This window comes from Drosophila subobscura, chromosome J (genome assembly GCF_008121235.1).
Source record: "Drosophila subobscura isolate 14011-0131.10 chromosome J, UCBerk_Dsub_1.0, whole genome shotgun sequence".
NCBI lineage: Eukaryota > Metazoa > Arthropoda > Insecta > Diptera > Drosophilidae > Drosophila > Drosophila subobscura.
Genome location: NC_048532.1, coordinates 22,081,355 through 22,095,876, shown reverse-complemented (window position 1 = coordinate 22,095,876; position 14,522 = coordinate 22,081,355). Strand labels below are relative to the sequence as shown.

At 43.9% G+C, this 14,522-nt stretch overlaps 2 protein-coding genes across 5 annotated transcripts in view; one reads left to right on the top strand and one right to left on the bottom strand.

Moving 5' to 3' along the window:
- Positions 1-1,081: 1,081 nt before the first annotated feature.
- LOC117894856 (20-hydroxyecdysone protein) lies at positions 1,082-2,849 on the bottom strand. Its single transcript, XM_034802113.1, has one exon. The coding sequence runs from the start codon at positions 2,808-2,810 to the stop codon at positions 1,239-1,241; it is 1,572 nt and encodes a 523-aa protein (XP_034658004.1). The 5' UTR covers positions 2,811-2,849; the 3' UTR covers positions 1,082-1,238.
- Positions 2,850-6,325: 3,476 nt separating this feature from the next.
- Positions 6,326-14,522, top strand: part of LOC117893195 (cyclin-dependent kinase 14) — a 106,601-nt gene continuing 98,404 nt past the window's right edge. Inside the window, exons 1-2 of one of the 4 annotated variants that reach the window (XM_034799706.1) lie at positions 6,326-6,482; positions 7,007-7,256. In XM_034799706.1, the coding sequence (XP_034655597.1) occupies positions 7,061-7,256 (196 nt within the window). In that variant the 5' untranslated portion in view covers positions 6,326-6,482; positions 7,007-7,060. Of the gene's footprint in view, positions 6,483-6,899; positions 7,257-14,522 lie in introns of those variants that run through there. The other 3 variants (XM_034799705.1, XM_034799708.1, XM_034799707.1) reach the window with 3 other exon arrangements.

Below are 14,522 nucleotides of genomic sequence, written 5' to 3'. Positions count from 1 at the left end.
TGCTTTAAGACGAATGTTATGTTTGGCCCAATTATAGCGTAATTTCCTACTACAACTTCTTCTGCCTGTTGAGCACTCGTATGTATCATCTTTCTATGATATTAACGCTGAAATCAAAACAAAAACTTTGGCTTAAGTTTATGAACCAATCTAATGAAAGACTTGTCGTTGGTTAAGGAACCCAAACACACAATTTAATCACTGCTATACGTATCTTTCGTGCTTTAGTCGTTGATGCTCCTCTCATCTATCACCCTGCACTCTGTGATCCTGCAATCTTTGATCCCCTACCACACATAACTCACTCAACCTTTGCTCCTTTCACCTGTGTAACCCCTGTGCTCAACCAAAAATTATATCAACATTCAATCAACACTTACACATATTCCCCGCTCTTCCCCCACACCCAACTAACTTTAAGTAGAAACATTCTCCAGCTCAAAAGACAACACAGAAAACCAGTACGTAAGGTAAAGCTGCTTATAGGAAAAAGCATTCCCTTAGCTAAAGAATTACTATAAAAAGAAAAGCAAAGACACAAAAAATTTGAAATGGAATTTCAGCAAAAAAAAACCAAAACACAAAAACTTAAAATATAAAACAAAGAAAGAAAGAAAAAACTAGCTTAAATATTTGGGCATAAGTTTAACTCAAGCTGCGAATTTTAGTTACAATTTTGAGCCGATTTTGTCAGATATTTAGCCTTATATCGATGGACATAGCGAGCGCCTCTCTCTCACTTTCACGCTCTCTCTTTCGGTTGAGTGTAACCAATTTTGGAGCTATTGAACCACCTTAATGTGAAACAAAAACAACAAAAACAAAAGACAAAAGCAACATCAAAATAAATGAAACAAGAAAACAAATGGAAAACAATTCAAAATAAATATGAGACAATTTTTGAATAAACATTTGAAAGCGAGTTTTAATCTGCAAAAAAGGGGGAAAAGAAAATTAAATGAAATTCATTTTAGAAATATTTTTTTATGGTTTATATTTTATGATTTTTATTGGGTTTGTTTTAAATATAAATTCCTGGGCAAAATATGAAATAAATAATTTGTGTTGTGGCTTTTTTTGTTGTTGTTGTTGTTGTGTTGTGGCATGCACTTAGAAAACTAAAGAAACATTTTCCATCATTCTCAATTTAAATCGAAAAATGTCGACGAAAATGGCGTCAGTCGTTGTGGGATCCGATCGATCCTCTCTCTCTCTCTCTGCCTCTCTTTGCTCTCCCTCTAGAGAGCCACGGCATCGACAGCAGCCAAGGGCAGCGGCTGCACGATGGCATCGAGCAGCACCTCGCGTCCATCGCTGGCATCATCATTGACGACAATCACCTCGTTGGTGGGTATGGCCTCCTCGAACGAATCGTCAACGGACTCCCCGCTGGCGCGTATCTCGTTTTGGTCCTCGGAGAACTCCGCCACCTCATCGTTTGCCGGATCGATCTTGTCATCCACCTCGGGCTTGGCCGGTGCCTCAGTGACTGGCGCTGGGGCTGCCACAGCGGGCGCATTCTGTGGCCGATTGCCGCCCAGGAAATTGATGATGCCCTGCAGCGGATTCTGGTTCTGCTGCGGTGGGGCTGGAGCGGCAGCGGCAGCGGCAGCTGTGGCATTGTTGCCACCGCCGAAGATGTTGCTCACAAACTGCTGGATGGGACCGGGCGGACGTGGCGTGGTGGAGCCCGGGTTGGTCAGACCCGTGAGTGTGCTCTGGAATTGATTGCCCAGATTGCTGGCAAACTGCTGGATGCCCTGGAAGGCCTGGGTCGTGGAGTTGACCACCGACTGGGCGGCATTCTGCACCGCCTGCTGGGCGGAGGTGATGGCCTGTGCGGGATTCAGGAATCCGGGAATGGTCGGTGCCGGCGTGGGCTGGGCGGCCTCATCGGCCGCCAGCGGCTGGACTGCTGCCTGCTGGGCCGGCTGCTGTGGCTGGAACTGATTCAGGAACTGCCCGATGGGCGAATTCTGGATGAGTTGCTGCACAAAGTTGCCCTGGGTGGTGCTCTGCTGCTGCGTGGGCGTGGCCTGGGTGGCCTGACGCAGATGCGGCTGTGCATGCTCCCCGAGCTCTGCCAGATCTTCGACCACGGGACTGGCATCGACTTCCTCGGCGGGCACTACCACGGTGTCTTCAGCGGGCAGCGACTTGAGAATGATTTGGGCTGGCTCTTCCTCCGGTTTTGGTTCCTCTTTGATGGCTGCAACGTCACTGATCAGTGGCTGGATCTGTTCCTCCTCGATCACAGGTTTGATCTGCTCTTCTTTGAGCTCAGGTTTGATTTCCTCTACCTTGGGCTCAGGTTTGATCTCCTCTACCTTGATCAGAGGCTTGATTTCCTCCTCCTTGCTGACAGGCTTGATCTCCTCCGCTTTGATCACTTCCTCTTTGATTTCAGGCTTGATCTCTTCTTCCTTGTTCAAGGCTCTGATCTCCTCTTTGGGCTTGATCGCCTCCAGCTTCTCCTGCACTTTGGGCTCTTCAGCGATCGGCTTGGCCGCCTCTTCAACGATCGGCTTGGAGTCCTCTTTCAGTGCCTCTTCGATGATCGTCTTCAGAGCCTCCTCAATGATCGGTTTGGGCGCATCAATGATGGGTATGGCCTCCTGCTCTTGAACGATCGGCTTGACAGGCTCTGGCACAATCGGTTTGGCTTCTTCTTGCACCAAAGCCAAGGCCAATGGCGGCTCCTTATCCTCGATGATCGTCACGGGAATATCGATGGCCTCCTTGGGCAGCTGCAGCACACGTCCCTGGCTGGCAACCGCCAGGCAGAGTAACACCAAGGCAATGGACTTCATATTTTAGCAGCAATGGAAATATTCACTCGCGTTTCAGGTCTCTGGTCTCTCGGGTCTCTGGTACTGTACAAAAAGCAAACGTTCACTAGCGCCTCACGGCCGCAACTGTTGGAAATCTCTTTGGGCTGATGGCATTTTATACACCCGCCCCGAGTGCGACGTCAGCGACGGCGGCGGCGGCGGCGTTGGAGTTGGCGTTGGCATCGACTGAGCCAAAGACAAATAACCTGAAGAGCGGCAGAGCGGCAGAGCAGAGCAGGCCCAGGCAGGAGTGGTGCAGCCAGGCAGGCAGCCAGAGGGCCAGAATCGTTGATCGGTGGGGCAGGGGGCATCATATCATTGCCAATGTCTTGGCCAATTCTGGTGCTGAATGTCATTGAACCCCTCTCCATAACCAGCCAGAGAGGATGCTGGGCTCGAGGTTGTGTTACAAGAAAGGGTCTCGCCTCTTACAGGGCTTTTGCTTTGGCCAGAAGTGGTTTAAGAAGCTGCAGACATAATTGGCCTCGCGCTTGCAGGATTGGGGTGGGGGAACTGGCATTAAAAGGCAGCAAAAGAAATCACTGAAGCAACCATCTTTCTGCAGGCATTGGAGAGTACTTAAGGGGGCTTACTTATAAGGTTTGCACAGATTTGCTAACCAAATGTTGATCATCTTGTTAAGGGAAACAAAAGAGACAGCGAGGGAGAAAGACATCAGCGGTGAGGACTTGGGATGAAAATAAATGCAAAGGATTTTACGTTTGAGATTGGTAGAAGTTTAAGTAGAAGATTTGTGGGGATTTGGAATGATCTTTGTGATATTTAAAAGTGATCGAAAGTGTGGCTCCAAGGATCAGTATATTGTTTACTTTTCTCTTTATTCAAGTTCCATTTAATTTTAGAAAATGTTCATCTAAAAAGACAATTTATTAGAACATTTTCCGATCGCAATCTATAATGATATTTTCTGATCACAAGTTTCCATGGATATCCATGCACTTTCTCATGATCTTGCTGGAATAATCTTTTCCTATTTCTTCATAATAAAAACCTCGTAAATAGTATCATAAAAAGAGACTCCTTAAATGTATTTTAATGACTGCCAAAAGATAACCTCTTTGCAAATATTGCTATCGTTAGGTAGAAAACCCTTTTAGGGATCATAAAACCAAAGCAGATGGAGATCGTTAGTCCAAGGAAAGCAAACAGAAAACGAAGATAAGTCTTCTGCTCTCTTGTGGGACTCCTTTCACTTCCAATTCACACCAAAAACACCATTCAGAACCTTTGGTAGAACATCCAAACAGCGACCACATCGCTCCCTGAGATCTCTGCAATCTCCACGCTATTTGATCGTGTTAAACCCCAACCCCTTACGCTCTGCCCTACCCCCTTTCCGCTCTGCAAACGACACAGCCAACACACTTTGTGTTTTTCACTCTCATTCCTTGTTGACTCGATTTGATCGGCGGATTTTTCTTGTTTTCTCCACAAAAGAAACTCTTCGATTATATTTTGTCCGCCTCTTTTAGCTTTCTGTCTTGTCTTGTGCCTTGTGCCTGCATTCTGCTTGAAAGTTCTTGCAGCGCTTTGGACCTTTGGTGGCTCTGTCTTTGGCTCTTTGGAAACCCGTTCCCCAGTCGCGCAGAGCCATCCTCAAGTCATCTCGAAAAAGGGGCTTTGAGAAACCTGCTCCGTCTATTTTTAGAGTCAATTAGCTTGCAACCGATGATGCTGGCTGGTGGCGGCTGGCTGGTGGCTGCAGCATCTATCTCTAGCTCCATCTGCAGCGCTGTGGGAGATGCGTTTTCACCCATTCTGGGTTAATAATTCATTAGAAATGCACACGAAAATACAATCTAACGCCCACAAAAATGCACACACGGGGCACATACGAGTTCTGCTGCTATGCAAATGAGGCGCGGCAGGGGGAGAGGGGCTGATCGTATTTAAATGTAAGTAAATGGGTCAAAACGATTGGAAGAGAAAATAAGATAGGAAAAGTAAGGCCCCCTGCAGCATCGTCCATGCCCTTTGGCCCCCCGCCCAGGAACTCGTTCCGCCTGCAAAAAAAAGAACAGAGAGAGAGCGAGAGAGAGATCGCCGTCATCGTGCTAAGGACATTGACTTGCTTCTCTTTTTTTCGTTTTTTTATGGTCACCCCAAAATTGATTTCCGAACAAGTTTTTCGCCCAGAGACCCAAATCTCAATGTTTCTTTTTTTTGCGGGTTCTTAACGAAGTTTTTTTTATGGCTTTTCTGGGATTTCTTTTAATTGTTTTTTGGTCGCTTTTTTCGGCTCTTTTTTGTCTCTCTTTTTGCACGCGTTGGAAGATCTCATTTGCTCGAGTTTCGGCTACAAACAAATTTATGCGTTTTTGTATTATGCAATTACCAGAGACCAGTGTGTGTGTGTGTGTGTGTGTGCGTGTGTGTGTGTGTGTTATCGCACCCATCGCCGGCTCGCCTGTCGAATTAACACCTTGCGCACATAGCAGGTGGGCGAGTGTGTGCGGTGCCCGCATTGGGGCGTGGCTCAACCTAAAACGGTGGCAACTTTCACTCAACAATCGTGTGGAATAATAAAGAAAAAAACAACGCAAAGTAAAGTACAAAAAAAAGCTACAATTCACATGCAAAGTGGGTGACAATCGAAGACACGGAGAGAGGGGTGGAGTGTGGGTGGCAAATATCAGACGATCTCTCGTCATCCGACAATTACCTCACTTACGCGCGCACTCCGTAACTCTCGCATTTGTGTGTCATTCATGAGTTGTCAAGGTCACAAATACAATATTTTTGGCAACAAATTCCTTAACACATGATTTATGAGTGAAATTGTGACATTTGTGAGGCGTGAAATGGTCTGAAACCAGAGAAAGATCGAGCTTTGAGGGGAAATATGATCGAAAAATGTGTTTTTTAGTGGCAGAAACTTCAAATTTATCACATCATTTATATACACGCTTCTTTTTCTATAAAATTCCATTTAGTTTTGAACACTTCCGCAGAAAAATCACACATTTTGCACAATTAATGAAATATTTTGAATTTGAATTTAAATTTGAAAATGTGCTGCTGTCTGGCAGGGCTATGATGTAGCAAAAAATGCGCCATCTACCAGCTGAAGGTATGCTTTTTTCAGTGATGTGGCACACCTTGCAGTCGTTTTGCAACGCATGGTGAGTCCCTACAACAAGGTGGCATTGCTTTGTGTGTTGTGCCGTCAGCATATCGATCGTTATTGAATGAAAGTCCATCGATAGGGTACTTAATAGCCATGAAAAGTTATATTGATAGGGTATTTTAGGCACTATAATTATACAAATTTAGCTTAAACTGCTTTTAGTACAAATATTATTTAAGAATAATAATCCTCAAACGACTCAAAACTGACCAACGACACGTACAACTCAGCCCTGTAACGCAATAATGAGCTTAAACATGTTTCTAGACATGGCCGATACATCTAGCGACATATCGCGACACGCTGCTTCAAAACAAACACGAAACTGAGCACGGAGCACCCTATTGCTTTGTTTTTTGTTTGCCGGGAGCACCCTGTTCCAATTGTACAAAATTCCGGTCGCGTTAAAATTAAAATTATACAATAAAACGCGTAAATTCGTTGAAAAAAACATGTGCAATATGCTCCCAGCGGTGTTGTTGACCGATGAGCAGTGACGGACGGTGAGTGCACGTGCGTTTTGTGTGAAACAAATGTGTTGCAGCCGAGCAGCAGCGACAACAACAAAAGTGCGCTGCCACAGTGCAGGAGGGAGCGAGAGAGCAGCAAAAGTGCCAATAATAACAAAAAAAGAGAAGAAAATTAAGTGAAATTTGGCAGCAATTTTTTGGATCGAAATACGTATATGTATTATACAGTGGCTAAAGAGGAAGAACAATTAAGAGAAGATTATTAACGAATAAATAATTGAGCGCTGCGTGCCCGTGTGCGTGTGAGTGTGTTCGCTCTGTAGTGTGCGTGCGATCTCTGCCTGCAGGCTGTTCACTGAGCCACCTCTCTCTCTCTCTCCCACACGTTTCGGCGATGAAATAAAAGAAGAAATTATCTTCGGTTCGAGCGCGCGCGTGTGTGTGTTTTTCAGTGTATTAGTGTTTAGTGTGCGCCCCTGCACCCACTCCCACTTCCCCCCTCTCCTGTGTGCTCCTTCCAACTATCATTTCCGCGACACTCTCTTTCTTATCAGCAGCAATTGCTCTACAACCACCCCACCACCCCCGCGCGTCATCCAAAAACGTGACTAATGCACTGCTCGCGTAGCCTCTCTGCTGCTGGCGCCGTGGACAACACAACAACAACATTCTACACGGCAGCAGCAGCGACATCGGCGTCGGCAGCAGCCTCGGCCAGCACAACGCCGACGTCGAACAAGACGACAACAATGGCCACAACGGGGGTAACGGCGACCACAGGGCAAGCGGCAACAAATGCTAAAGATGGTAAGTAATACTAGCTAAAAAAAGAGCAAAAAAGTGACCCAGTAAGCGACAGTCCCAATACATAGGCGAAGGCAGATGCTAGCACAAAAGGAATAGGCAAATCAAGAGAGGGAGAGAGAGAGAGGATGACTGTTAAAGTTCAAGGCGAGCATACAGTTTGAGAATCCACTGCAATGGATAAGCATCGAAACTGTAATTGGAGCAAGTGGCTCTAAAACTAATGGAAACTGATTTTGCCCGAAATTTAAGATTCCGGATATAAAATTAAGTATTATTAATTAGTGTACATTCATTTAGATTTTTAAAGAACAAAATCCATCCATTCCCCTTAAAACGTCTCTCTGCTAGCCTTTTATGGATTTCCTGCTTTGGTTTTGCGCTCTCATTAGTTTTCATATTCGTGCATATTTGTTTGCCGTGCACACAGATTAACGACTAATCCATCAAAAGCTAAATCTTTTGCTTTGTTCTGCCACTAAATAATCCCCACCAACGCGCAGCATGCAACCATCCTCGCAACCATCCCCACATCCACTCTGCCCCGCTCGCTGACGTAACTTGTTGAGCAATACGAATACGAATACGACGCCATACGATACGCCACGATAGATGAATGTATGGATTTCTGGTTAGTTTCGGATCAGGCCAAAAGCTGTTTCAAGAAATATTGGTAAAAAAAACAAGAGTAAGGCGAGGGCGAGGGCGATGGCAATGGCGAGGGCAGCAAATAAGGCAAGAAATTAATGAGAGCCGCCGTTGAATAGCCAAACAAATTCAGCAAACAACAAAACTGAAAGAAACAACAATATCATAACCAGAAATAGCAACAATAAGAAGCTTAAAAACAATAATTAAGAAGTGCCGCTGCCGCTGCAAAAATGTGTGTAAAAAAATGTTTAAGTACCAAAAATTTAATTGCCAAGGCGGCAAATGCGAAGCAAAGGAGAGCAGGGGCAGGGGCAGTGGCATGGCCAAGGGTCAGGGGGCTGGGAGCATTATTTCGAGCGTAACGAAGGTCAGCAGAGTGCCTGAAGGTCATAGGCATTTCGACGTTGTCGTCACCTCTGAACCCGCTCGAATTTATTGATTTTACGCGCAGCAGCAGCAGCAGCACCAGCCTCAGCAGCACTCAAAAAAAAAGAGAAAGAAATTGTGAAGACCGTCAGGGTGGTAATGGGAATACCCTTACTCAGACCTATTTTTTGATGATTTTTAGTAATCTGAAAGTAATCAAGAAATTATCAATAATGAAGATTTGCACCTTGAAATGTCTTTCTTTTTTGATGTACGATTTCATACAGAACGAGCGCCTAAGGATCAAATTTTCTGTACTCATTGAGAAAAGAAATGACTAGTAAAGTTTCCCACTAAAACCATACAACCGCATTCTAGAAAAGGGTACACCACATGCATATTTCTCTTTATGCTCTTTCAATTTACCTTTTATTTATGCATATACCATTGCAGCTGTGTGAACGGCACACACATAAAAGTGTACATAGATATATAACCGTATTCCTCCTCCAAGTCAGAGAGCAACTTACATATGTACATATTTATGTACATACGTACATATGTATGCCGTTGGCTGCTGCTGCTCTGGCAGAGAGGGGGCCCTCAAGTTGTAGTTTTCTGTGTGTGTGGCTTTGGCTTATGCCAGAGGCCAAATGCAAAAACCTGCTTTTTAAAAGCCAAAAACCAAAAGAAAACACACAAACATAAAGCAACAACTACTAACGATATAAATCCCCCTCAAACCATGGCCACAAATGTTTAGTTTTTTCAGCTTTTTGCAAGAAAGTTTAATAAACTTTAGCCAAAGAAAACTTAGATAAACACAGAGACAATAATTAAATCACATCAAATGTGTCTGTATTTTATGGATTTCCCGAAATGACTCCCATTATCTAATGGTTCTTTTTTTATCCGTACATTTATTTAGGCAATTTTCAAGCAATTTGTGTTGTTACTTTTCTTATCACTGAAAAGAAAATAAACGAAAGAAAGAATGTGTGATAAGATGGTTGGAAACAGCAGTGAAATCTGATTCATTTGAGTGATGTATTAGTAAGGAAAGAATGACTGGAACATTGATAATTCCAGTCAGTTTTATAGGCTAAAAGTTTACTCTTTCTGCGAGCTAGTGGAGGCTTTTAAATGTGTTAAATATTCGAAAGCATGATAGCAATTTTGCATGCTAGCAGCAAAAATTAAATTTGCACGCTTGGATTTCGAATATGAGATCAGTTTGGGAACAGTCAAGTAGTCATTCAGCTCTGTCACCTGTACCTGAAATGATGTACCCCATGGCATACGTACTGGTGGCCTCGCTCTTCTTCCTTGGAGATGTGACGGCGGATTGCTGCTATCAACATAATGGAATGTGCAAAGATGGAACTGAAGTAAATGGCCAATATTGCGGCGTTGGACCTTGTAATTTTTTCGGCTGCAGGTGTAGGGGAGGATGTAGACGGTAGACTATGTATGATATTTCTTTGTAAGAAATGCAATTCGCAAGCTTTTGAGTCTTTTAAAGACACTAATTTTGGTTGTTTTTACACAAATAAATGTACATTGAAAAATCCCTGGCGATCAATGATTATGAAATGTGCTTAGAAGGAACTCAAGTAAAAGGCCACTTTAGCGGTCATCTTGTAGCATTTTCGGATGCCATTGTCAAGCAGCATGTCGACATTTACTGCAAAAAACTACAGTGCCATTTGGACTGCAGTGTGAGTAATATTTTATAATGAAAGCTCTATAAAAATAGCGTTCCAGTTGAATACTATTTTAGAGTTTAAGAAATCCCCTGAAGCACATTTATCACACCTATTTGTCATATACTTCTAAGCCTTTAAGTGATTTATGGCCACTAGAACCATGAAAGAACCGCCTCTTACAGTTGTAGAATCACCTAACACAGATTTCTGACAGTATTTACAGTTGCAGTAGCAGTGCAGTTACCGTTTAAGAAGCACTTACAATAGTTACAGTTTAAGGTGAACTTCGAGTAATTACAGTATCGATAGGCATACATACAGTTGCAGAGCCACTGCCCATAACAGTTGCAGAATTAACCGTTTACAGTTTGACAATCGTTGCCTACTGCAGATGAAGAATCGATAGCCTTACGGTTGTAGAAGCACTACCCATGCATTTAAAGAATCAATAACCTCTGCAGCCATGGCAGATAGGAAGCCACTTGAGACCCACTGAAATCCCACAACCCATATTGAAGTTCCCCCAACCCCCTCTCCTATTGCCTACATTTATCACAACTAATTGTCGCATATAAGACTGGGAACTACAAAACCATTATCAGCAGCAGCAGCACTCTCTTTTTGCCTTTACCACCATTCCGTGCCTAGCTTCCTATCTCTCTCATTTCTCATACCCCATTGACATTACATTTGTTGTTGTACTGTTTGCCTGTGTTTATTCTTTCGACTGTTATTTTGTTCGCTTTTATCAGTTGCTTATCGCCAAAAGCAAATGCAACGCTTAGCCCAACAGTAAATACAGCCTATGTGAGAGCAGAACCTTTGGAGAAACTCGTTTCTACAATTTCCAATTAGTGCACGAAACAGAATTCCCCCAGAGTCAACAGAATGTTCTACAATTTCATTTTAGCAACAGTCCTAGAAACTCGCAGACCACAGACATTGCAGCGCAAATTGTAGCTAGATAACTTTTTTCAAATATTTAATAATCATAAAAAAAGAGTAACCAAAATTATGCAAATACTCCCACCCAGAAGTGCGCGCACGTCTGTGCCACTCCACTCCACTCTCTTCTCTTCTACTTTTTGCCCATATTTGCTATTGGCATAAAAAGAGACTTTTGCAATTAGTGGATTGCTAATAAAACATAATAAACAAAATAAACTCAAATAAGAGTATCTACGGGGAGGAAAGTACAGAGGAGTGCAGGAGTTGGTAACTGTTTATATTGACATATCGGTTCGAATTTACGCTTCAGTTAACAGTTGCAGAAAAGTGGATTTCCCCGCCACAGCAGCATGCTGCCCCATGGATGCTGATACGACTTTTAATGCCCAGTAGTTGTGTAATTTTGGGGTATATTGTGTGGCTTTACGTTATGGAAACTCTAATGGAGTTCGAGAAACTTCTTTGCGATGTAAAGGTCCACTCCCTCTTAGCCTTTTTGTCTGCCTGCTCCTTCCCCAAAGGACCACCCAAGAGGTATTCCTTGGTCGCAACAATCTATACATTATTACTACGTGTTTGTTTGCTCGTTTCACGTGCCTGGGATCCCTGGACCCTGGGCTTCATTTGGTAGAATGCATTTCAACGGCCAACAGCGGCTGGGCGTCATTTTTCAATTGCCTGCGCAACCTGTGTCCCTCCTGCAGTGACTGCTCCAATTGCCACACAGTTGACTCCGACTCCGACTCTGCCACACAGTTGAAGTGGCAGTTTGTCATGAGCAGCCGCAGCAGCAGCAGCAGCAGCAGGCCAGCAAAGGCCAGGCCATGCCAGGTGTGTGTCTGCTCATCGCATTTCCTGTAGCCCAGCTCTCGCGGGGATTGCAATTTGATTTGTGGGCGACCACGGTCTGCTCCGTGGTCTGCTCAGATGTTGAGCCGGCTGCCATGCCATGCTCTGCTCCATGGTGGTTATAGTGTGAAGACTTGAGCTAAATTGCCGTGAGAGCCCAGACTTATGAATGAGCTTATTGTGCATTCTTAACAACTTAAGTGGGGGGGCCTCTGGCAGGAGGTGCTCGCTGCTGTAATATGTCAACTTGTATCATTAAAAATGCCAGCAAGTTGTGGGTAATCCACGAGAGAAGTGAATTAAGATTGTTGCAGATAGCCAGAGGCGCTTGGGAGCTCGGAAAGATAGTTTTGGTACGGATTAAGCTTCATTTCTTTCGTTTGAAGCTTCATTAGAACTTCAACTCTGTTGTGGCATGACTCACACATAATAATCCATAAAGTGCTCTTATTACAACCCATTCCACACCTCGATCTTTGGCATTTTTGCCACCTCGTTGTTGAATGTAACCTGCACTGAATGTTGCACCCACAAGTTGCACACACACACACACACTTGCATATATGTATGTACACTTTGATGGCACTTGTTCTTCTTCGCTGTGTGAAATTCCCCAACTAATTTGTCTTACATTTCCAGGGCACACACTTCACCATCCACTCCCCACTCTGCTCCATCCATCCATTGCCCCTGTCTTGTCTCTCGTCTTGCACTTTGGCGCTGCTTCCGCGCTAATTTGCTTAGCGTAATTTGCATTTTGCAAATGCCATTCCCCCCCTCTCTCTCTCCTCTTGTGGGCAAGTCGAGGCGTGTGAATGAGGCAGAAAAAAGCGAGTAATGTAATGTAATGTAATTTGCTGTCCGACTTTAATGAATGGCCCCACGTCCGAATGTTTACCAAATATTGAATGTCCCCGCTCCAGCCACACCCCCTAATTGCTGCTAATTATGCGAATAAAAAGTGCAGGAACCCCATTAAGGAACCAACGGCATCAACTCATTGCCACAAGTCCAAGTGCTCCATCCGCCAAGTCCATTTCCACTCTGCCGTTGAGTTTTTATGTTCTTTGCTTCATTACGTCTCGAATATGAATTTTCATTGCTCCCCAAAGAGGAAGACTTCACTGCAAAGGGGAGGACTCATCTTCACTGCACTTCAACGAGGAAGAACCACATAGACCACGTCCATTAGAGTGGCAAAAATGCATAAGTCGAGGAGCCGCTACCTATCTTTTGCTGGCATCTTTTCGATAGAGACGTTTGCTTCGTTATTTCACCTTTTCATCGTTCTGGGCGCCATGGAAATCAAATGGCGCGTAGACGCATAAAAGTTTCAGACAATCCTTTCAAATTTAGTGGTGGAAACGTGAAGGGAAAGTAATGGCATCGATCGCCACAGCAATGCTAATGCCTGAGGAATGTTCTATGCAAATCTGGGTAGCAAATCCCTCACTCCTCTACCACAACACGGAAATAGTTGTGCTCCCCGAAATTCGGTTTCTTCAATGATCCACAAATTCCATATTCATGATTCACGAATGCCTCACCACTAGAATGTCTCCTTCTCTCTCTTTCCTTGCCCCACAATTACGTTGTGGAGCAGCAGCAGCAGCAGCAGAATGTTTCCACTTGAATGCCGTTGAATGTTCTGTGACGTATCTTTATCTGTCTCTGTATCTGTATCTGTGGCGGAAGCATCTCCACCTCGGACATCATCATCATCGACTAACAATTTCTCTGTCTCTCTGTGAATTTTTGTTGGTTTTTATTTCGCCGCTTAATTGTCGCTTCTGCCGCCTGTCATCGAACGAATCAAAAACTCAAATAAAATGAAATAAGGAATTGCAATATTCGTTTTGCGGCTTCCATTTGTCTTTCCTTTTCTGACTTTTTCATTGTTTTTTCTCTATCTATTTCTCTTTGCATTTGAATATTGCATCGATTGACTGGCAAAATTTGTGCGTTTGTTATTTAGTTGTTTTGTTTTCTTGCTTTTGCATATTTTGCAAATTAAATTTCCACCCGAAATGGAAGCGCATGCGAAATGGAATGGAAAAGCATTCGATAATTGAGTGCCGTGAAGTTATGCCCCACAATCTCTGATTGATTTATTCCGCATTGAAGGAGGAGACAGCGTCACAGCCGCAGCACAGAATTCCAATTGTCAATTACTGGCAGAGATGCTTCTCTCCTCTCTCCACTCTCCACTCTCCTCCATCCTTGCATCTAGCACCTGGGCATCTTCTCAAACTAATTAAAATTGCAGCACTCGTAGAGGTATGCATCGGATGTGGCATGTCCAATCCATTCCATGCCATTTTCGGGGCTCTCTAAACAGCTGCAGGTAACAGTGGCTGCCACCCACAAAAGGGGGAGAAGGTGGGACATTGGGAGAGGGGAATTTGAGTGTGGGGTGACAGTGTGTCTGAGGAATGTGTTTTTCAGCAAAATTGTATACTTTTCCAAGCATATTTTGACATAATTTTGGTATTGGAATGGAACCATTTCTTCCACAAAGTGAGGTATAGGTCCAAGAAATCCCTTTCACGTCCCTTTTTATCACTTAAAACAACATAATCCCTGTATTATTTCTATTCCAAAAGTCTCCTTTAAGTGCACTTCCCTTTTGCCATTAAACAAATCCAAATATCCGTACCAATTTTCGAGTGCATTTCCCACACATTTCGTATTGACTTTTCCTGCTGCCGAAATACGTTTCACCGCAAATCAAATAAGCAAAAAACCCCCG

Coding starts and splice junctions, on each gene's coding strand:
- LOC117894856 (XM_034802113.1), bottom strand. CDS start 2,810: ATGAAGTCCATTGCCTTGGTGTTACTCTGCCTGGCGGTTGCCAGCCAG.